Here is a 23,855-nt window from a genome sequence, read left to right as displayed (position 1 = left end):
AAAGAGCTGGCATCCCCACCACACTTTGCTGCCCGTCCTGCTCCAAGCCAGACCTCCCACGGGGACCCGGCCGGGCCGGCATTCCCCACGTATGAACCTCCGCGGCGGTCCGGGGCAGCCCGCACACGCGGATGATATCAGAGCCGGCACAACGGTAGCAAAAAGCTCCTTTCCCTCCGACTTCTGGGCTTTCGAGCCGGGCCGCCATGCAAGGGAGCTGGGCTCTGGGCCTGTTGCCGATTTCAGCCGAGAGGTCCCCCGGCTACGCCAGGTTTGCAGGGGGGCTGCTCCTGAAAAGCAAGTGTTGCGATGGGCCTGGTGTGGAAGGGCTGGGCGTATGGGGGGTGGAAGCACGACCGTGCACGGAGAAGGCCAGCCAAACCCAAGCCGCGAGACATGAGCTCATGTGGAGCCGTGGGTGACCTCAAGTCTGCAAAGAGACAAGATCCAAGGCCCCGTTTTAGCTGAGGCAGCAGGGAGGGTTGAGAAGGGAAGGGAAGGGGACCAAGGAAGCAGGGGGGGCTGGGGACCTGGAGGCATTGACAGACAGCAGCGTGCGACGCGGACGGCTCAGACACGGGCTATGACGAAGGGATGGAGGGCTCTGGGAAGGGGCGGGGGGTCTGCCCCTCCAGCCTGGGGGTCAACCCCCCCCGGAAGCTCCCTGGGGCTCCCGGGATGGGCAGCAGGGCAGGGGCAGCCCTGTCGAGGACAATCCTGGACGTCTAGCCCCTGCTCGCCCACGGTCCTGCTGCTTCTCTGCTCGCTGCCTCAGTTTCCCCATCAGGAGCAGCAAGGGTATTGTTCTATCTACCCCGACGGCGGCCACAATTCTTGTCAGGGGCACGGGCAGTTGTCTCCTGGCAAGGCTGGGCAGCCAGGAAGGGCTTTGTTGCCCTTTCACAGAGATGTATGCTAAGGGACTTGCCTAAGGCCATAGGGGCACTCTGTGGCATGGCTAACACTCAGCTCTCCCAGGCAGGGGCGGCTGGCTTGCGATGCCATCTGTCCTCGGGAAGCAAAAGAGGGAGAAGCAAGCCAACATAAGCACATGCTTGGAGATCATCGCCTCGTTGGTACGGCCACAGAGGTCAGATGGAGCAGGGGCTGAGGACCTGGTGACAACAGGGGTCAGGGTCTGCAGGGCCCGGGTAGCGTCTGTCACGGCCAGGGGAGGTGCGGAAGGGTATGTGGGGGGATCGTGACCTGCTCCAGCTCAGGAAGCCCACACCGTGCTACCTCCAGCCACATCCAGCCCCCGCTGCCCCAGCCTGAATGCAGCGGAGAAGCCGGAGGCTGCCCCGGCTCTGCAAGCAGGATCCAGCCATGCGCTGCCGTGGGCCGCGGAGATCCCCGCGGCGGAGGAGCCGGGCGTGCACGATGTCCTAATGCAGGCCACATGGGGTGGGCGGCTGCCTCCGGAGCGGGAATGGGACTTCGCCACCCCTCCCCTCCCCTCATACATGGGAAGCCTCTGACCCGCCTCGGCCAGCTCAGGAAACACGGCTGTGTCCGGGGGCGGGGGATACGGCCCCCTTCCCCGTGAGCACACACACACACATACACACGCATACGTACATGCACTCATGAATGCATGCACATGCACGCGTATAAACACACGTGCACACGCGTATATTTACGTGCATATACTCGCATGCACATGCACACGCATATGCATGCGCACACATACTCGTGCACACATGCGTGTGCACAGATGCAAATACATGCATGCACACGCACGCACACAGAGGCTCTGTTGTTCCTCCGGCTACAACGTCTTGCCCCCCCGCAGCAACTCTGGATGTGAGAAGGGCTCAGGAAGGAGGTCCCTGGGAGGGGGCCTGGGAACAGCCCACCCTGAAGGCCTGGCTGAGCTGGGCCTGCTGCAAAGGCAGGGCTGAGGTTTACAAACCGCATCGTCTCCTTGGAGCCGTGGGGCTGCCGCGGGCAGCAGGTGCTCAGCTCCGTTCAGGATCCAGCCACAGCAAAGGGGTTTTTGCAGCAGGCGCCAGCCGAGCCTTTTCCCATGTCCCAGCCTCCCCTCAGGGGCCTCCCCTTGCCTTCCCTGGCTCCCTACTCTCCCAATGAGCCCCCAGCTCCCCACGCCCCCCGCTCTGCAAAGCCCTGCCAGAATCAGCCCCCAGGACCCTCCTGCCGGGGGGTCTGCGGGGATGCAGCCAAGACGGGATAAAGAGGCTGGAGAAAAGCCAGAGGGAGAGGAGTTGGGTTATGCACTTCGCAGGGAGCTCCCTCACATGCGTGCACACGCATGTGTCTGTGCCATGACTCGCATCTGGCACATTGCAAAGCGAAGCTCCCACCAAACAGCAGAACTAGAGAAGGGTGCAAGGATGAGGAGGGCTATGGAGGGGCTTCCCTAGTAGGCGACTGCAGAGGCCAGGCCTGGGCAGCATAGAAAAGAGATGCTGGAGGGGGAACAGGAGAAGGGTTTGAAAGTCACCAGGGATTTATACTGCCCGTCTCTCACCAGACAAGAACAAGGGGTCAAGGCATGAAACCAGCAGGCCATCAGCTTAAAACTCACACAAGGAAGTTCTTCTTCCCCCAGCGTGGCATGGACTCGTGGCCCCCAGATGTGGGAGCTGGGAGCTCAGCCGGATTCACCAGGGCTTGGACATGTGTTTGGAGGAAAGGGGCATCGGTCACTTGGCAGGGAGCGAGGGGCACGGCCTCTGCATCAGACCTGCCGGGACCCTCAGTGCTGGAGGCTGCAAGGGGAAGAGGAACAGGGGAAAACCTTGCTCAGACCCACTGACTCTTCCTCCGGCTGCTGTGGGGCACTGGAGACCGGTTGCGTCGGACTTGGGGTCTGGCCCAGGATGCGGCAGCTTTGATGTTCTCCCCGTTAGCATGAAGCCACAGACACACTTAAATACTGTGCTATGTCCTGTGGGCCCCCCCATGCCGCCTTCTCACCATTAACCTCCCTCGTCCCCGTTTCACTGCTGCACTCCCTCGTTGCATCCATCTCAAATTAAAGCAAAAGCCCTTCAAGGTGAGGACTGTGTCTTGTGTCTGCCTGCACAGAACAGGGGCCTGGATCGCTCGGGTGCTTGCCCGCACGCTGCTCTGACCCAGTGTGGGACGATTGCGTCTCTCACCGGCCCCTTGCTCTCTCAGAAGTCACTTCCCAGAGGTGGCTGCCATGATGCCTATTTGGTGCTGACAATCCTGAGATTACAAAGGTCAGAAAGGAGCATTGGGATAATGCCGCCTGACCTGAGGGTATCGCGAGCCCGAAGGCTTCCGTCAATTAATTCCTGTTGGGATGTTTGTCTAGTTGATAGGCTCTGGTGCGGTCTGGCGTTCAAGTTCCTGGTGAAGCAGACTCCACCACCGTCCTCCTCAGTTGCTTCAGGGCTGATTAACTCTCCCAGCCGCTCATGCAAACGTACACGCAGTTGCAGTAGCATAAACAGGAAATTTCGTGGCGTGTACAAATGCCCCATGGGCCTCACAAGGAGCTCCCAGCCTCTGGACTGAAGACTCTTCAAGGTTTCTCTCCATCCTTCTCCTACAGCTGTAATCAGGGAACCCCCTTCCCTGACAAGCTGGCTGGAATGAGCCTCTCCACATTTGCTTTCCAGTACTTCAGTCATTTTTCATGACTCTTCTCTACCCTTTTACAATGTTCTGTTGGAAGCATGGATACCACTTCCAGATATGGCACTTCAGAGCCAAACATGCCCATTTGACAGCCTCACTAGAGATCATATGAGGGCTTGCAAGGACTCCTAGAGATGCAGGACTGGATGGGGCCACAGAGCCATGGGGCTTGCAGGGACCTGCAGAGGCCACATCCAGTCTAACCCCTGCCCAAAGCAGGATCATTGCCATACAAACCAGGCCAGACAAATGCATTGCCCAACCTCTTAGCTAAATTACAGTCCCCCTAACAGCCCCAGGCATCACCCCAGACCCTGCTGCAGGGAAAACAAGGGGATCGCGGCTGCTAACTTTCTGCTGCTGCAAAGAGGGTTCAATATACACTTCAGAGACCCCAAGCAGAGGCCGTGTCCCCACTGCAGAGGAAGGCAAAACCCTCCAGTGCAGACCAGTCTGAGCAGGGGGGAAATCCCTTCCTGCCTCCAATGTAGCATTAGGCTAACCCTGAGCAAGACCCTCCAGCCAGGACCCTGCGGGGTTGGTGCCAGCAGGAGCATTGGCCCAGACCAGCCCCATCCCCGGTCTGGGATGCAGCCAGCACCCAGCGCCCTAAAAACCCCCTGACACATGGAGCAGAAAGGGGAGAAGGGGGCAACCAGCACAGCCCAGAAGGCTGGGACACCCCCACAGCAGAGCACGGGCATCGCTGCCCCTAGAGCATCCCCGGCCACCCTCTTCTTGACCACCCTCCACGACAGAGAGTCCACAACTTCCCTGCTGTCTCGTCCATGGCCTCCCTCTTCTAACTGCAAAGATGCTTTTTTTGGGCTGTTCAGTAAACCTGCTTTTGCCCACAGCCCCATGCTGGGAGCTTGGGGTCAGCCTGATTTTCCTTGTGGCCCCCGTATTGCTTCCAGACCCTGTCCTCCCCCCCCAGCTCTGTTCCCAGGTACTGGATGTCACATGTAGTTGCACTGAAACTTCTTTGCTGACGTCCAGGTGGAGGTTGGCATCGCTCTGCATTGTGCACATATCACTCCCCGGGTCTGGGCCGCCTGCCAGCCCTCTTGATAATGCTTCTTTGGTGGAAAGGTCCCCAGTGGCTGTGATCTAGCATAGGCCCAAGAACGGCTTCCTCCAGGGACTGGAATGAGAAACACCCATGCTGTGGTTCCCTGTGTACACTTTTTTGAGAGCTGATGAGTTGAGCCAATTTTAGTTTAATTTAACGTGGGCAGGTTGAATTGCACAGAGAAGTGGGGCTGGAGGGACCTCCAGAGCTCATCTGGTCCCGAGGCAGGATCAGCCCCATCCAAACCAGCCCAGACAAACCCATCATCTAAACCCTTTATAAAACTACTGTCCACCTGCAGCAGGGAAAGCAGGGGGGCCATCGCAGCCAAGGTCCAGCTGCTGCAAAGGTTGCGAATACACACTCGAGACACCCATGGACAATCCCATTTGAACTGCTTCCTACTGACATCATGAACTTGCACATCAGAGGCGATCACATCATGTGACATCATCAAACCTGCGACCTCATCCCAAAGTACCAAGCTGGTTTGAAGGGACACATTTTCCACCAACCCATGCTGATAGCACCGTCTTACTCCTAATCCTTCACCAATCCCTTCCTGTATTGGGAATACCTTCATTTTCCCTGTGGTTGATGCCACGCAGACAGCCCTGGGTTATGAGAGACATCCTACGTCCTTTAGATCAGCACTACTTTAGCTTTCTTTTGGTCTCAGGACTTTGCACTTGTCCTTGTTGAACCTCAGGAGTTTTCTTTTTAGTCCGAACCTCCAATTTGTCAAGGTCTCTCTGGACTTGCCACTCCTAAAAGACTCTGACTGCAGTTGGTATTTAATATTCTCCCAAGTTATCGATGCCTCAGGAGAATCACTTGTCATCACTGCTCCTGCAGCGCGTCCCGTTAGTGGATGTAAAATGAAGGGCTTGTGTGGACGCTGCTCCCTGTGCATTTAACTTTAGTGACTACAGGAATAATGAAACATTAGTTTGTGACTATTTTGACCATTTTCCCCCTTAATTTCTGGGTTTTTTAATTTAATATATGATCTAGCAAATAGATATAGCTGCCCGGAGCCACAGCCTCTTCTGCGGCTCCCGCGGTGCTCCCCACAGCCCAGCCAATGCACCTGGCTGGGGGAGGACCCGTTGCTTGGGCGGGCTCTGAGCACAGGTATGCCTCGCACGGGGGTTTGCAATGCAGAGACACTCAGCAGGGATTGGGAAGAGCCCCGAGGACTGCCGCGGCCTCTGGCCCCCTTCACACCGGGGGCCCAGAGGATGCACCGACGCAGCTCTGCAGTCTCTTACCCTGCCTGAAGCTGGAGTCGATGGAGCGGTCAGGGGCCAGGCCATTTGCCAGCGGTTTGTAGCTGAGGTCGATCAGCTGGTGGAGCCGGAGTTTCCTGCAGTAGATGGACGCGGCTTCTGGCTCCAGAGCAATTAACAGCTGCTCCGGGGTCTCGGGGCACACCAAGCCGGCCTGCGGGGAGCCAGGGCAGAGGGTCAGCGCACGGTTGAGCTCAGGCACCTGGTGTCTGAAGAGCTACCACCCTAGCACCACAGAGATACGGGGCTGGCAGGTGTCATATCTAGTCCTGAGCTAGGATCATTGCCATCCAAACCATCCCAGACAAACCAGCCCCATAGCAAAGCCACGCAAGCACCCCTGACACAACACCAGGCACCAGGGAAAGCAGGGGAGCTGGTGTGACCAACGTCTCGCTTTTATAAAAGGGTGTTCATCAATCTACTAATGTGACTGCCAGCTCTCACAGAGATGAGACATGCCCTCTCTTGGCTTTCCCTCATTGCTCGACTACAGAAAAGTCCTTCTTCCCTTGCAAAGAGCACAGCAACGCCCAGGAGGGTTTGGGTTCTGCAGACCCGTATAGGAAATCTCTGGGTTTCTCTTGTGAATCTGTTTGCCTAATAGTATTTTTAAAAGGGTCTCTGTGGGTACCAGCTGAGCATCACCAGTCTACGAGGCCTGTTCAGGGGATAAATACCCAACACTTGTCCTTGCTGCAGGGCAGACCAGACAGGGGCAGAACCTGTCCGCTCTGCCCCAGGACCAGGGTAGGGTGAGACACACCGAAGCCCTCAGTCGTCCCCCTGGGAGCTTCAGCTTCCCACTTTCTCCTCCAGTTCAGTCTGAGCTGGGGGCTGCGCCCGTTGCGGACTGCCTGTTGGTGTTGTGTTCAATCGCCATGATTAGATCGAACATCCATGAATGTGTCCAGCTCCTTGCTGATTCTGGCTGTCCCAGGACCATGACGTCCACACGTTAACTGTGCATCACGTAAAAAAGTTATCATCTGAAACCCATGCATGGCACAGCTCAGACGTGACTCGAATGCAGGGGACAGGGACGCAGCGCCGAGGGTCCCAGGACCTGTGCAACCCTGCCAGTACAGCACCGTGGGTGTGCGGGACAGTCCTGCCTCTACCAGGAGGATCATAGAAATGATAGAAATTGTAGAAAATGAGGGTTGGAAGGGACCTCAGGAGGCCACATCTAGTCCAGGCAGGACCAGCCCAGCCGCAGCCCTGCACTAGCACCGCGACACTGCTGCCAGCTCCCATGCTAGCGCTGCGCCAAGCAGATCTCTCTCCACTGAATCACAGGGAAGTAGGGCTGGCAGGGACCTGCAGAGGTCACATCCAGTCCAAGCCCTGTCCAAACCAGCCGAGAAAAAACCCAGTAGTGTGACACAGTCGTACCTGACATAGCCCTAGGCATCACACCCGCGTTTGCAACGGTCAAGCAAGGTCCTGCTGCTGCAAAGGGTGTTAATATACCTCCAAGAGATCCCGGATACAGAAGAAGGCAACATCCCCCCGTCAGTCAGAATGGGCTGGGTGTTGCTCTGGGACAAGGGGCGGGGGGGTTGCAATGCAGGTTGCCCTGGCGCAGGCGGCTGGGGGGGTTGCAGGGTGGGTGTCGCTCCATGCACAGACAAGCCGCTGGGTGTTGCACTGGGGCAGCCCCTGGGACCCAGGTCCTGCTGGACTCCGAAAGCTTGGAGTTGTTTCTGTCCACTGCCACCATCAGGCATCCCCAGTCAGCGGTCACCTGGATGCCAGTCTGGCTGGCCAGGTGCCCGAAGCCATGCGGTTGCAGCCAGCAAAGGGAGCGCAGGGACTTCCAGCCTCTCATGGACCCTCTCTTTTCTTCTCACCTCCTCTCCTTGCTGCCTTTCCCCCCTTTTCTCTCTGGATGGCCTCCTCCGCCCCCGCTTCCTTTGTTGATGGCCTGGGAGAGGATGCAGGCGGAGACGGGACTGTTTGTTCTGGCCCGGCGCAGACCCATGTTCTCATAGGGGAGGTACAAGCCAAGACCTGGCTGCTAGAGCTACTCCTCTCCTGGCTTGTGAATCCCAAGTCCCCCATATTATCCTGAATATTACTCTTTGCACCATCAACACAAGCCTCTGCTCAGTGATGGAGAAGGACAAAAGTCCCGACACCCCCTTATTGCAGGTTGCATCGCTGGAAGGAGACAGAGAGATCACTCAGATCAGGGAAAGGACATTGGGAAGCTCCAGGGATCACACAGGATGACCACAGGGATGCCCTGTGGAGTCAGACGAGGACATTAGGATAAACTCTCCGACACAGCGGAGGGTGCTGGACTGCCTAGGGAAGCGGGGACTCTCCATCACTGGAGGGTTCAAGGAGAAAACCTACTTGGTCCATCACAACCCTAGACATCAGTGGAAAAACAACCCCAGGTACGAGAAGGGAACGGCAAACTGACACACACCTTGTAGGCAGCCTCCCTCATGAACTGCTTGGCGGGCTGTTTCCAGATGGCTGGCACCGTGATCACCCAGCGCACAGCTCCCTTCTCCGGCAACGACGGGCACTGGTCCTTGAGCTCCTGTTGGTAAAGGAGCAGGCTCAGACTTTCAGCTCAGGCAATCTCCCCACAAAGACGGCCTGAGCTGCTGGGGTGTTTTGCAGAAGGTGCGAACAGGGAAGGATCGTGTACTGGCCCTTAATGGGAAGCGCAGAGTCAGCTGAGTGTATATCCCTGTGTATGAGTGGGGCTAGTCTTTGCATGGTGGACACAGAGCCTGGCTATAGGGGGTCTGCATGGCTTAGGGGCTGGGAACCGGCTGCTGGGAATCTCCCCTTCGCATTGGAAAAGTGGGAAGTTCTCACCATCTTCTCTCTGCTGCTTCTTAAGGACCTCCATGAAATAGGGTGAGTAGTGAGTCATTGAAGTGTGGAAATCGCAGATGCCAGATGAAGGGGAAGTGGAGATTTTAGCCAGATTCACCAAGGGCTTGGACACAGGCTTGGAGGAAAGGGGCATCCATCGCTATTGAACATAGGAATTAGGGATGCAGTCTCTGCATCAGACCTGCCTGGACCCTAAATGCTGGAGGCTGCAAGTGGCAGAGGAACAGGAGGCAAAACCCTGCTCCGACCAGCCTTTCTTCTGCAGTCCTGCTGCCTGTTACCTGCTCCTGGTCACGAAACTCCTATTTCACAGCCCTGCCCATGGGTATTAACTCATTCCAATGGAGTCCTTTTCGTTTTTGCTTCAGTCTTAAGCTGAGTAGCATCTCATCCATGGCATCTCTCCAGAGTAGTTTAGCTGCAGGACTGGGTGGGGTGAGGGAAGCCGGCTCCACTGCCTCTACTGAATACAAACTGCTAGGTTGCATGGAAACTGCCTCTAGCCAGCAGCAAAACCATGCTGTCAAGCTGGGTATTTTGCATTATTTAGGGCTGAGTCTGGGGCTGTGGCCAGGCCTCTCTCGGTCATTTCTGTCTAAAATGCGAGCAAGGGCTCTGGCAGCAAGACTCCCAGGGGGTGGCAGGGATAGTACTTTAGCCCCAGCCTGCAGAGACCTCAGTGGAGGATTGCCCTGATTTTGCAAGCCCCAGTGCGGGGTGTAGCAAGGGCAGGCTGACCTGCAGAGCATGCTGCTTGAAAAAGCAGAGCGCGTGCGCAAAGACCTCCAGTGCTGCGATCTTCTTCCCATTCACAGCTTCTAGTTCGGTTTTCATGGTCAGGTCCTAGAGAGATGAACAAGGAGACAAACAACCCAAGGTCATCAGAGGCAGGGCATTAGCTGCTTTCTCAGAGGGGAGAGAGATGGGAGTCAGTGGACCAGGAGGGCCAGTCAGACCTGCCGATCAGGGGCCCACTGATCTTCCCAGGGTTCAGGCCCTGGGACCTTCTGCTCAAGAAGTCTCCAGTACATGAGCTAAAGAGGAGCCTGAAAGCACTTGAGGGTCTATGACATAGTGGGTGCATCTACACGTGCATGTACTGCTCAGTAAGTTACTGTGCAGTAAGTGTTTTTTAGGCTGTCGTCTACACATGCAGCCAGTAAAGCACATTGACACTGTGTGTGGACTGACTTGGGACTAAAGTTAGTCCCAAGTCAGTCCCCACACACAGTGTTACTGCGCAGTAAGGCATCTACATGTGTGTTACCGAACAGTAACTTATTGAGTGTAAATTTGCTACCTGAATGATGCCGGTATTAAATTTATACTCAAATTGGCATAGTTGCTGCACAGTACAGGCATGCACATGTACATGTGTGCCCATACGGCGCAGTAATTATCAGTTACTCTGTAGTAACCTAAATTACTGCTCGGTAAATGTGCACATGTAGACGTGTGGCAGGAAGCCGCCTTTGTTTCTCCCCAAAATCTCTGCCATGTGATAATTTGATTAGGATGGGCCCCGCAGAGGAGACACACCTTTACCTTATCTCTTTAGGTAACCTGAGCTGGCTACAGTCCTGAGGGAGGGGGGAAACCTGCTGCCTCTGCCTACATGACTGGTACCTGGGTGAGGGGCTTCTACCTGGGGGGCTAGAGTCTGCCTGGCAACTAGTGATGTATTTCAAATTGGTTGGCCAACAGCCAACAGGTGCTGGCCTCCACTGGACCAGGTGAACGAGGTCACAGGGGCTATATAAGTTAAGACTGCCCAGGAGGAGGGGGCAGCAGCCATGCGGGGACTCAGACTTAGAGAGGAGCTGGACCATCTGAAACTGGCTCTCTCCCCCATAACTCATGAGCGAGGAGCGGCCTGCCTCCAGAGGGATCTCCAACAGCCTCGGGATGATGCTTGTGAGTAAGCTGCTCGAGATCTGGTTAGATAGCTAGCTGGCAGCAACTCAGATGCATAATCAGAAGGCTACCTCAGCCAGACTGTTTCGCTCTATGTGATTCCTATGAGATTGCTCTATCTTGTACCCTTTTTTCACCCTATCCCTGTGATCAGTACAGTTCTCCTTTGTGACCGGTGTGGGAGACTTCTTGAGGGGTGGGTCTAAATTATGCCTAAGAGACCCCTTAGGTCTGTGGACTAAGGGAGACTTTCCTTTTTGCCCCCTGACTTGGGGAAGTGCCCCAAGTGCCTGTACCGGGTCGAGTACCCATAGGACATTAGGCCTGTGTTTCCCCGAGGACACAGGGCTGAGAGTGAGTCCATTCTTGGGGTGGTGGCAGCTACGTTACCCCCAGGCTAGCGAGTGTGCTCCAGGAAGGGGTCGGGCTGGACATAAGGCGCCCCCAGGGAGGCGCTCCGAGCCTGGCAGGCGGTCGGGCGCAGGGAGGTGGGCGGCTCAACGCAGGAGCGCCCCCTACTGGCCCGCCACAGACATGTCTAGTGCGAAGCAATTCCAGCACCAGGGACTGGATGAGATGACCCCTTCCAACCCTCTGATTCCCTCAGTATGGGCCAAAAGGCACATCCCCCCAGGGGGGTTGGTTACAAGCTCACAGCATCTCTTTTGTTTAGGGACGGGAGGGATGTTCTCTGCACTCCCTGCTCTGTCCCGTTCCAAATTTTGCCCTCCTGAGCAAACGCACTCCCTAGTTTCCCTATCCAAAGTGCTTGGGATTTACTAAATTGCCAAAATCTGGGCAGACAATGTCATCATGACGCTAAAATCCCATAGAAATACCATTAATTCCTGGCCCCCCATGTTTGGGCCAAATCTGGAGCTGAGTGAATCAGGTTCTAATATTCTGATTTTTTTTGAAGGGAGGAAGAATAAACCAGAGAAAATATTCCCAAACCCTTTCCTCCTCTCTTAGTTTTTTAACTGGCTTCAACCCCTGTCTCTCGGTTGTGAACTCCACAAACAGTTCACAGCATCACCCAAGAATGCCTGAAAATTCACAACTCCCCCTCTCCAACCACGAACAGAGGCAAGATTGTGAACTTGAAAAAACCCCGTGAAATCTCACATGGGGGATCAAAATACTGAAGATTTTTTTGTCTGGCATCTCTACAACAATGACGGCTCTTGCCAGGGATGGTACGTGCTCTCCCTGTAAGGCATCTATTGCTGCCACGATCGGAGATGGGCTACTGGAATGGATGGAGCAAGCGTGACACTGCTCATGTTCTGGCTATGAAGATGATTTATATGAAATAATTCCTAATTCACTGCAGCTGAAAAGTTGCCCTCTAGCCCATCTCAGCAGCTCCCTGGCCTCCTCTCCTCTGGGACTGCGGGAAAAAGCCGAGAAAACCATCAGCTTACACTAGTGCTGTGAATCTTCATCTTAAATTTCTCAAAGTAGAGCCATTCCCGGGCTTCCTCTGGGTCAAGGTCATGGTAATAGTCCCTGGCTGTGTATCCAAAACTGTGAAAAGTGCCCTCCGGTGTCAGCAACAAGCTGGTGGGTGTCTTCTGATTGGCCACACCAGGGTCGCCGCCTTCCCACTTCCTGCAAGAAGGAACCACGGTACATGTCACTTCCTGTCTCATTAAGAGGAGGTGTCACAGGTGTTGAGATTTTGCTTTTCCATTCTAGGAGGAGATGTTCAAGCCAGCCCGGGGCTCATGGAGGGGGCTGGCTGGCTCTGGCCATTGGTTTGGGGCATGGAGTGTGTGGCAGAATGCCACCTCTGTCTCTTCCCAAAAGCTCTGCTATGTGACACTTCGGTTAACGTGGTCCCTGGAGGGGGCAAACATCCCACGGGCATTTTAGGTAACCCTGCGTTGTAACCTGAGCTGGACACATTCCTGAGGGAGAGGGAAACCTGCTCATTCTGCCTATGTGACTGGCTTCACATACCTGGGTGGGGGGTTTCATAGTTTCTTAGTTTCTAGGGTCGGAGGGGACCTGAGCAGATCATCGAGCCGACCCCCTGCCGTGGCAGGAAAGAGTACTGGGGTCAAACAACCCCAACAAGATGTTCATCCAGCCTCCTCTTAAACACCCCCGGGGTAGGAGCCTGCACCACTTCTCTTGGAAGCTGGTTCCAGACCCTAGCCGCCCTGACCGGGAAGTCGCGCCTCCTGATGTCTAACCTAAACCTACCCTCTGCCAGCTTGTGACCGCTATTCCTGGTCACTCCTGGCGGTGCTCGGGGGTTTAAGCTCCCAATTGTTCTAAGCAATGCCAGTCTACCTGGCAACTAGTGATGTATTTCAAATTGGTTGGCTGGCAGCCAACAGTTGCTGGCATCCTTTGGACCAGGTAAATGAGGTCATCAGGGCTATATAAGTGAAGGACTGCCCAGAAGGAGGGGTAGTAGCCATGATGAAAAAACTCAGAGAGAAGCTGGAGCACCTGCAACTTGCTCTCTCATGATCAAGGAACTGCCTGCCTCCAGAGGGAATCTCCACCTGCCTCTGGATGATATTCGTAAGCTACCTGGGATATAACTAGATATATAGTCCGCAGTAACTCAGGTGTGTGATCAAAGGCTACCCAGCCACCCTGTTTGCTCTATGGGATTTCTCTGACATTGCTCAACCCTGTACCCTATTCCAAACCTACTCCTTGTAACCAATAAAGTTCTCCTTTGTAGCTAGCATGAGAGACTTATTGGGAGAGGGGCTAGATTATGCCTTAGGGTCCCCTTGGTTCATCTGACTGGGGGAGACCACTATTTGTGGTTCAAACTGGGGGAAGCACCCCAAGTTCTTGAAGTGGGTCAAGTACCCTCAAGGGATACTAGGCCTGTGTTTCCAAGGGGGCACAGAGCCAGGATCAGTCCAGACCCTGGGTGGTGGCTGCGTTACCCCCAGGCTAGTGGGTGTGCTCCAGGAAGAGGGTTGGCCAGACATGAGGAGACCCCAGGGAGGCACTCCGAGCCTGAAAGGTGGTTGGGCGCAGTGAGTTGGGTGGCTCAGTGCAGGAGCACCCCCTACTGGCCCGCCACAGAGCCACTCTTCTCTAGGTGCTGCTGGAGCCATTTTTATCAAAGAGCATCTCCAAATGTCAAAAGAATTGGGACCCACATCCATGCCATGAACCTGCAGCTATTAAGATGCTTTGGGGGTGGTTTCTGCAGATAGCACTGGGGACTGCATGAACCAGAGGGGATAGGGGGAGGAGGTGGGTGGGGTTAGGCAAGAGAACGTGGGACAAGCTGGTCCTTTCTCTCCCTTTCATGAGGATAAGGAGAGACCATGACACTCCTGGTTTCCGTGCTTGGAGGCATCACTTAGTCTTGGCTGCTGTTTTGAGCTGTCAACCAGGGGCCATTTCTCATTGTAATTTGCTGAGCACAGGCCACACAAAAGCAGCCATCTAGCTGAGATGGGGCCTTCCCCCACCAGGTGGGATTTGAACCCAGCCCCTTTGCTCCTAGGAGCAAGTCAAAGACCCAGGTGAGGCCTTCTCCATGGCAGGGCTGAGAGCCTCTGTTGCCTTGTGGAGGAGCTCTAATGGATCCCAGAAATCCCCCCCACATATAATCTCATATAAATTAGCCAGGGAGAGAAGCCGAGGGAAGCCCAGCTCAACCAGAGGGAAAATGGCGGCCAGAGTCAGGGAGAATGGCTGTGTTTTGGGTGTCAGGGGGCTGCTAGGGCACTGCTATAATCCTCCTGGTACTGGAGAGGGGCTGCCAAGCCCCGCCAGCCATGGGAGGAAGGAAATGGGTGCTTACCCCTCCCAGAGAGGCAGTGGCAGGAAATGGCATGGCCCCCGCCCTGTCTGCAGTGCCAGCCCATCCTGTGATTTTTGGTTCTTGTGGTCCTTGCAGAGCTGGGCTTTGCTATCTCCTACCCTCAGCCTCACCCTCTCCCATGACCAACCTCTACCCTCTGCTGCCCGGTGCTTCTGTCTTCTCGCCCTGCACCCTGCCCTTCTCCTCCAGCTCCTTTCCTTCTGCCTCCCAGCATGCAGACATCTCCTGAAAAACAGCCTCAGGAAGGTCCCTTAAAGGGGTGTCTGGACCCCATCCAAAGCGCTACTGATAATACCCTAAATAAATACAGCCCCATGCTCTCTGCATGTGCTAAACCCCGACAGGAGGCAGCGAAACTAGAACAAAAAAGAACATAAAAGCTGCCATGGATTGGGTCAGATTAGGTCCATCTTGCCTTTGAGCAGCTCTGTTCTTGGGTGCTCAACTTGTGGCCCACGGGCTTAAATCATTATAGATGGTGAGGGGCTTGGGTCCAAATGGCAGCGGAGCCACCAAAGGACCTATACTGCAGTACAGAGGAGACCCACAGCACCGGCCCTGCTGTCATCTGGCCTGAAATTTGCTAGGGGTACTTCTCCCTTGCTGGTCTGATTTCAGCAGTCGACTGGAGGAGGTGTCTATAATCCTGTGGGGAAAGAACAGCTCGGGGTGCCAGGATGTGGGGTGGGAGAGACACCACCGGGGCCCCTGGGTGGAGAGGTTCCCATCAAGCCCTTTTGGCTGAACCTTAGAGTTACAACCCTCACCTGACCCACAGCTTTGTTCACTGACTTTCCTTCCATCAGGCCATTGAAGCCCTGGACCCCAACCTGGAGCCTGTGTGCGATCCCGATGCCAGGCCTGGTTCAAGACACAGCTCTGGAGGATGCCAAGAGCTCACGGAGGAGCCTGTCGTCCTGGCGGAGATGAGGTCCTACACTCAAGAAGTCTATAAGGCTCATTTCATGAGACCCCCTCACTCCTCAGGTCTAATATCCTGAGACCAGATCAGCCTCCACCCTATTTGCTCTCAGAAGACCGGCGAAGGTGGGAAGGAGAGAAGGGGCAATGCAGCACTGGCGAAGAGATGTGTCCAAGCCGTGGAACAGGGGCTTGGATCTTGGGCTGAGCATACCAAAGTTAGGAGTCACTGCGTGCATCTACATGTTCCCATTTACTCTGCAAAAACCAAAATTACTGCTCAGTACAGGCATGCGCATGTAGGCACGCGCCTATATTGCACAGTAAATATGGTGACTTACACCGACTTGAGCGTAAATTTGATACATGCATGATGCAGGTATCCATTTTACGCCGATTAGGTACTGCCCAGTAAAGCACATGAGACTCAGCAAGGACAAGTGCGAAGTCCTGAGCTTGGGATGGACTAACTGCATGCACAAAATACAGGCTGGGGAATGATTGGCGGGGCTGCAGCACTTCAGAGAAGGGTGTGGGAAGGTTGGGAAGACCCCAGCACAGAGCAAGCAAACAATCAGGAGCCTGGGAGGCAAGACTGGTGAGCACAGGGTGGAGGAGCTGTGGGGACTGAGTTTGGAGGAGAGAAGACGGACGAGGGGATTTGATCACAGGCTGCAAATTCCTGCAGGACAATGGCAGAGAGGCTGGAGACCGGCTTTTCTCTGTAGCCGCAGGGGACAGGACTAGGAGCAACAGCCTCAAGCTGCAGCCGGGGAAACTGAGGCTGGGGATGAGGAACTTCCTGACTCCTAGGGGGGCTGAGCACTGGGATAGGCACCTAGAGAAGTGGTGGAAACTTCATCCCTGGAAGTTTCCAAGAGCAGGTTGGCCAGACCCTTTGCTGGGAAGGGTGAGTCAGGGATGATCTGCCTTGAGCAGGGGCCTGGGCGAGATGTGACCCCGTGAGGTCTTCTCCAGCCTTTCTTTCCTTTGGTCCTAACACATGCAAATAGCAACAGTGGATGCCGGAAATCAGGATGGAAAAAGACAGGAAAAGGCACATCAAGGCAATCCTTGGCCTGGGCAGGATTCATCCCCTCAGCCCTGTATCCCAGGGCACCTGGCTAGTTTTCAACATAGCTCTGACATGCCTGCCCTTGGGAAACTCTCCCTGCGCCTTCCAGGCTCCCCCATTAGGAAGCAGGTCCTATCCCCTCACCTCTAGTTGTTCCCAAATTCCCTCCCATGCCCGGAGACAGGAGGATCCAGCCAGGCGTGCAGGCTGGATGACACCACGATGGAGAGAAGAGGGACCATCCATCACAGCAAGGTCAAGCACACGGGGAGACCCATCCCTCAGCCTCTCAGCAACCCCAGCCCCCCGCAACTTTTTGCATGAAAATGTACCTAAAGCATGGAAAGGAGCCAGACCTCCACACTCGACACCCCCCACCCATGGCCCTTGATGGGCTACCTCATCATGTGGATGGCCTCGGGGTCGTTGGAGAAGCTGAAGGCATAGCCACTGGAGGTCGTGCCGAAGTCGATGGCTACCACTACGGCGAAGGATGTGGGCCTCTGCATCCGAGCTTCGTTCCTCTGCACACAAAGCAAGAGGGTTAGGAACAGCCCCACCAGCTCTGCCCCCGCGGGGTCTGCCTAGCCGGGACCCTGCTCTGATTTGCACCCAGATGGTGCAGGGAAAGAGGCAGGCAACCCTGCCGTTCACCACCCAGGGAGGCTGTGAAGTTTCCTTCTCCAGAGGTGCCCGGCAGAGGCTGGATGGGCATCTACCGGCGATGGGGTAGGAGCAGCGTATCCTGATTTGGGACGGAGGGGTTTGCTGCTGTTGCCTTGACTCCCACCCCTTCTCTATGGCCTACCACGTGCCCAAATAAGCCACGTCTTGCTTGGGCACCTTGCTAGCTCTGTTCCCGTGTCATGAGCCATGGGACTTATCAGGTCATGCCCCAATTTGGCAGTGGTGTTGTTGGAGCATTGAAGGCGTCTCGTGGGCTTACCGGGGACTGGGAGGGCGTGAGGGGCGCGATGCTGCAGCTGTCATGGAGCGTCCCCGGGGACCTCGGTGGGGATGGCGTACGGGATCCCTCGCCATTTGTACCTGGGAAGGAGAAGAGCAGAACGAGTCTAACAGCAGTGGAGCCGTTTCCGAGCTATCACCCCTTGGTCCATCACACTGGCGGGTCTTTTGACTGCTCAGTACCTCAGTCCTCCTGGCTAGACCCCGGGGAAAGCAGTACTTGTAACCCACCCTGACCCTCTGCCTTGACAGAGCCAGGATCACAAGGATGGCTGGCATCCGGGCCTGCAGCAAAACAAAAGGCGCACAAAAATGACCCATAAAAGACCGTTGTAACCCACTTACTCACACGCCTCTGAGAGCTGCAGGTGGCAAAACACCAAGCCTTACTACCCAGACCAACTTCCCCTTTCTTGCAGCTGCTAGTTATGGGCAAACAGGATCATTCTGAAATCATTCCAGTTTTTTGTGAACTTTCCAGTCTCCAAAAGTCCCCACCCATCGTCAAATATGGGCAGGTTCAGCAGGAACCAGGTTGCAGTCTGATGTTGCTCAACATCTCCATCTGAGACCCAGCGAAATGCAAACCCAAAGCTGATCAACCTTGCAAACGACATCATGGCTACAAGAGCGCGGTGAGTGAAGCCGAGACACCAGCTGCGTAGACCCAAGGTAAGCTGGGTCCGGGGGTGCAAAATGTGCTTAAATGTGCAAAGCCGGGCCTAGAGACTGGAGGACTGTGTCTGGAAAAGCTAGGACTGTGTCTGGAAAAGCTAGGACTCTGAGAAAGATCTGGCGGGCAGGGGTGGAACCAGGGAGATGCAGTCCTAGCCCTCTTTCATTTCTGCTTTACTCAAACTTCGAACCTCACTGCCTGGGAGAGGCAGCGGCATTTCTATTCAGGCAGCATTGAAGGCATCACTTGACTTCATGGCTCTTTATTATCTCCCCAGTTCCTGCTAATCTTTCTCCACTGGACAGGTGTGAACGACCCTTTATCTTTTTAATGGTCTTGCTATTCCACTACTCAATCTATGCTCTCTTCTGCAGTGTTGCCCTCACGTCTCTGCTATTTCACAGCCCTGCAGACTGTTTTTAGCTCTAGCTAAAAACCTTCATTCAGGTGCAGCCATATGAATTTGAGTGTAGAAATGACTGACAATGAAGAATTGGAGGCACAGTCAAGATGCGCAACAAGACTAGGATTTGTTTGACTAATTTGAATAAGAAATGTGCATTTAACTTTAGTGACTACAGGACTAATGAAACATTAGTTTGTGACTATTTTGACCATTTCCCCCCTTAATTTCTGGGTTTTTGAAATTTAATATATAATCTAGCAAATAGATATAGCTGGGGCTGGTCCTGCTTTGAGCAGGGGGTTGGACTAGGGGTGACCTCCTGAGATCCCTTCCAGCCCTTGTTGTCTGTGATTCAATAATCCAGTGTTAAAAGCACTCTGCCCTGCTGTAGTCTTCCTCAGTTCTTTGCAGCAGAAGAATTGCTCTTTTCTGTAGTTTTTTTGTAGTCAAAGTAAAGTGGGAACTAAGAGCTGGCATGTTCCAAGGGGCTCCTTAAATTTAGCCAGAGGTGGCACAGGTCTAGTCAGGTGTGCTTGGAGTCCCCAAAGGTTGAGAGCCACTGTCTTAGGAATTACAGTCAACTGACAAGTAGCTTGCCTTATCAAGCACTGGTGGTTCAATGGTAGAATTCCTGCTTGCCATGTAGGGGATCTGGGTTCAATTCCCAGCCAGTGCAGATATGGTTCAAGTGATTACTTTGCCTACCTTAGGGGCCTTGGATTGTCCTTGAAGCAAATGCTTGACCCCATCTTTTCAAGGAATAACAGGCACAAGTTGTTGGAGAGGAGGTTTAGATTAGACATCTGTAAGAACATCTTCACGGTTAGGGCAGCTAGCAGCTGGAACCAACTTCCAAGCGAAGTGATGCTGGCTCCTACCCTGGGGGTCTTTAAGAAGAGGCTTGATGCCTACCTAGCTGGCATCATCTGAGCCCAGTTTTTTCTCCTGCCCTGGCAGGGGGTTGGACTTGAAGATCTACAAGGTCCCTTCAACTCGACTGCTATGATTCTATGATTCTATGACTGACAGCTGTGTTGCCCCCCTGCTGCCCATGCAATGCCAGAGAGATGCAACTTGCAGACCCCAGCTACAGGCCACAGGGTCCACTGAGATGGTGCCAGTAACTTAGCTGCATGCAGGACACCAGGATGGAGCCCAAGCCGGGAGGGAGATGCCTGCCAGAGCAATACAATCAGACCAACCCTCTGGCCCCCGGATGGGGGTTAATAGTCTGGGCCCTGCCTGCCGCAGCCCTCCTGGAGCATGTTTCCAATTAAGAGAGAAAGCTGATCCACCCCCCTGAGCGAGCGCTCGCTGATGGACAGGTTCCAGCTGTCTGTGCTGGAGAGCCAGGGGAGGGGGGTGCTGATGGTTAAGGCTGGGCCGGCCCGCAGCCAGCAGCCCCCAAGCCCCCCACGCTTGGGCTGGCCCTGAGCCCGGACTGCAGGGCTCACCGCCAGATCTGAACGGCATCCGCGGAGCTGGAGATGTTGGCTCAGCTGGTTGGAGAGGGAACCACATGCCGAACCGAGCTCTATGGGGAGCTTACAGCCTGGGCCCCTGCTTGACCCCAGCCCTGGTGCTGCAAACCCAACGGGGGACCCCAAGATGCAACCAGGAAGGACCAGCACCCTGCTCCATGCAACAGGATGCTCCTCCCAAGTGGCTCATCCCATTTGGGTGGGCCAATGCCATTTCCCTTTTTGGGTTGGCCCCTCTTTTGCCTGGCTTCATGTGGTGACAGGGAAGGAGCGGGGGCACCCTCGAAGACCTGGAAACTGTGACCATTCTCCAAAGTGAGACTGAAATCTGGATGCTTCACGGATCCAGGATTTTGAAAATCCTGGTGGTGTGACGCATCATCTCATATACCACACCACACATATTTTTTTCCAGTTAAAGAGAAACCAGAAGCTTTACTAATAGGCTAGGGGGCTGGTGCTATATTCTTTAGTTTAAGATCAAAGCAAAAAGAAATACATTGTTATGTGGAATGTGCATTTATTTGCTAGGGAACATATAAAGTTTAAAGCAGCACAATGAACTAGGCAAAAAAGAGTGAAATAGTCCAAAGATAGTGTGCCATTAGCCCCAGAGGCTTGTTCTGCCTTGGACAAGAACCCACCAGCCCTTTTGGGGTACTTTCTCCCCCAAGAAGCACTGAGACCTACTCATGAGCAGACCTAGGATTTGGGAAAGGGGGTGCCGGTGGTGAGGTACCTCATCCCATAGAGCACAACACACATTTTTTCTCCAGTTAAAGAGAAAACTAGAAGCCTTGCTACTAGGCCAGGCGCCTGGCGTTATCTTATTCAGATTAAGATCAAAGAGAAAATAACCAGAACTACTGGAATGTGCACAAAATTGCTAAAGTATACATGTAAGGTTAAAAAAACACAACAAACTAGGCAAGAGAGAATCAAAACAGACCAAAGACATTTTATCATAGTCCTGTCATCATTATAGTTATATATCTGTCTCTTTTTCAGATTCATAAAACAAAATCTCGTCTTCTTGAGCATCTTGATAATGCATCTAATGCTTCACTCCCCGTCATTTCTACACTTGAGTTCATATGACTACACTCGAGTGAAAGTTTTTAGCTAAAGATAAAAACAGCCTTTAGGGCTGGCAAAGAGAAGAGGGATGTTACCAGGAATGGCTAAGAGATAGCAGCATTGCAGAAGAGAGGATAGCTGGAATAAGGGAACATCAAGACCATTAAAAAAGGAGAGAGTGTTGTTCACCCCTGTGGAGTGCAGAGATTAGCAGGAATCAGGCAGAGGACAGTCAGCCATGAAATCAGCATGAATTCCCTCACTGCTGCCTGAATAGACTTGCCCCTACCTCTCCCATGCAGTTGGCTTTAAAGTTTGGGTGAAGTAGGGATCAAACGGGGGTGCCTTCTCCTATAGGGCCAGGAGAAGCAGTACTGCTCAGTGGGTAGAACAGTCCTGAGATATCTTCCAAGCTCAGTTTGTGCCCCCGGGATAGGCACCGCTCCCTTTCTGTGCCTCAGCTTTCCTCACTGCGGACCTCAGTGGCCAGGCTTAGCTCGTTAATTAAAGCCAGTGGCAGTCTGCTGTCAGAAGAGGCTGCAGGTGCCTATGCTATGTGCCCGTCCCCACGTATGGGGCTGGATGCAGAGGTCCCTGGGAGGGAATAAACCATCAACAGTTTCTAGAAACTATGAAACTATGAAACACCAGCTGGAAGAGGTGTGGGGCTCCGGGCACCGCTGGGGCTGCCTGGCGCCGCTCTGGGCAAGGGGCAGGGAGAGCAGCTGTGTTTGGGGCGAGTGTTGCATCTCCGGGTACCCAACCACCATAACAAGGCTGCCTGTGATTGCAGGGGACAGGGCTCAATGGCTCCGCTGGTCCCGGCCGGTCCCATGCTCCAGTTGTCCATCTTTAGCGCCCATTTGAACACCTCGCAGTCCCAAACCTACAGCACCCTGCAAAGCAGAGAAGTGGGGGAGCGGCCTTAGCAAAGGTCCAGAGGAGGGCAGCCAGGAGGGTGAGGGGTCTGGAGCAGCTGCCAGCCCAGGCCAGGCTGAAAAGGCTCTTCTATTTGCAGAGGAGAAGGCAAAGGTCTGGCCCTGCTGTTGCTCTTATAACCATGTCCACACCACGGTGAGTCCTGGCAGGGATCCCCTGAGTGTGCCCAGCCTGCCCTGTTCACGAGCTCAGTGCTGAGCATCATGCCCATGAGGCACGCAGCAGCCTGCCTGGCTCCAGCCCCCCCGGGGGGGCTCAACAGATGCTCCTGCAGCATCAGATTTTATCCTTCTCCAAGCACCACGTTTGATCCCCCCCACAGGGCCGCTTCGAAGTGATCGTTACCCGACACGACACGGCTTCCTTCCACTGCTAAGTGGGTTTCGCTGTCTCCGATGCTGGGGCATTAATATTGGATTCCCAACAAAAAAGGGAAAGCCCTGGAGACTCTTTAACCGGGGTCGAGGAGAATGGGGCCAAGAGGCCTGGCGGCGTGGGAGGGAAGGAGCCAGCCACGGATTAAGGAACATTTTCATAAACAGCCGCCTCCAGACACCGCGAAACGGCTGTGTTTGGAGTGGCCCCTCTCCAAGCCCAACGCATTGCGAAGTGTTGCAAAGACTTATGGTAAATACTATGATTGCAGAGCTAAATAATAAATAATGCCGGGCGGGACGGAGAGGAATGACAAGGGAAAGGGGAAAAGGGGCTGGAGGAGGTTTGTACCAGGGATTCGACTGCGAGAGGGAGGGTTGACGAGAGGTCTGGAGGCCGCGTGGAGCTGCACAGGGGGAGGTTTGGGCTCCAGGAGGAAGGGAGGTGGCGGAGGGGCTGGAGAGCAGGAGGGAGCAGGGAGGAGATGGCTCTGCAGGGTGCAGCCCTGGGGTTTCTGCAAGAACAGGAAGGGTCATGACAAGGGCCCCACTCCCTCTTGCCTGGGCAGCGATTTCCAGACATCGAGGGCCCACGAGGGAGAAGCAGCCCCGTCCCCGAAGAGCCTGCCACTGGGGCAGACGAAGCAGGTCAAGGGACCGTTTTGTGCCCCCAGCTGCAGACTGGAAATCAAGGCACGGGCAGGGGGAGGCTGAAGTCACCCAGGCAGCCTGCAACGCGGCCAGGATTCAAACCCCAGTCGCCATCCTAGTGCTTGGCTTGCAAAGCCATCTTCCCCTTGATCCCCAGCTCGACAGAGGCGAGGTCACGAGCCCAACCGCTGTAGAGTGGTGACACTATGGTGGGGTCTAAAACGGGGCTCTTGGGAGATGAGGGTGGGGGTACTACCTCCCATCCGCTCCCGGCATCATCAGCTGTCTACCGGTCGCATTTCCTGCCGTCCTTGATGCGCCGGCTGGGTTTTCATGACTAGGGAGCACGGGGGCAAGCGTCACTCGGAGCAAAGGGGCTGATCTCCCTTTGGACCTAGGAAGATAACAACCTACTACGCGCTAGGAGAGCGGGGCAGCACTTTCACTGCAGGCCTAGAAGCAAAGGGCTTTAGCATGGGCACCTCTGGATCCAAACCTTGCTTGGTGCCCAGAAGGGAGTTTAGCAAGAAGCTCCCCAGGGCTGGTGACCACGGCAGGGGAAAGGCAAAGGTGGGTGCAAGGAGGAGACGTGGGCAACGGGAAGGGCAGAGGTGGGAAAGGACAGGGGCCAGGGAACGATGCGAGGCAGCGGGAGGAGAGGAGGACTGGTTGGGGATGATCTAGGCGCAGCGATGCCCGTGCTCTGCGGTGGGGATATCC

The 23,855-nt window shown here is 54.8% G+C and overlaps 1 protein-coding gene and 1 non-coding gene across 4 annotated transcripts in view; one reads left to right on the top strand and one right to left on the bottom strand.

Moving 5' to 3' along the window:
- HSPA12B (heat shock protein family A (Hsp70) member 12B) overlaps positions 1–23,855 on the bottom strand; it is a 41,000-nt gene that overhangs the window by 9,753 nt on the left and 7,392 nt on the right. For all 3 annotated transcript variants that reach the window (XM_090035164.1, XM_090035165.1, XM_090035166.1), the window contains 6 exons: positions 17,512–17,612; positions 16,965–17,089; positions 12,186–12,372; positions 9,586–9,690; positions 8,426–8,542; positions 5,971–6,142 (listed from right to left, as the gene is read on the bottom strand). In XM_090035164.1, the coding sequence (XP_089891290.1) occupies positions 5,971–6,142; positions 8,426–8,542; positions 9,586–9,690; positions 12,186–12,372; positions 16,965–17,089; positions 17,512–17,612 (807 nt within the window). The remainder of the gene's footprint in view (positions 1–5,970; positions 6,143–8,425; positions 8,543–9,585; positions 9,691–12,185; positions 12,373–16,964; positions 17,090–17,511; positions 17,613–23,855) is intronic.
- On the top strand, positions 19,219–19,289 carry TRNAG-GCC (transfer RNA glycine (anticodon GCC)). Its single transcript has one exon. It is a non-coding gene; the product is annotated as a tRNA-Gly (tRNA).

This window comes from Crocodylus siamensis, chromosome 2 (genome assembly GCF_052110815.1).
Source record: "Crocodylus siamensis isolate JL-2025a chromosome 2, ASM5211081v1, whole genome shotgun sequence".
Lineage (NCBI taxonomy): Eukaryota > Metazoa > Chordata > Crocodylia > Crocodylidae > Crocodylus > Crocodylus siamensis.
The sequence above is the reverse complement of the archived record's forward strand: the minus strand, read 5'-3'. Positions and strand labels throughout refer to the sequence as shown.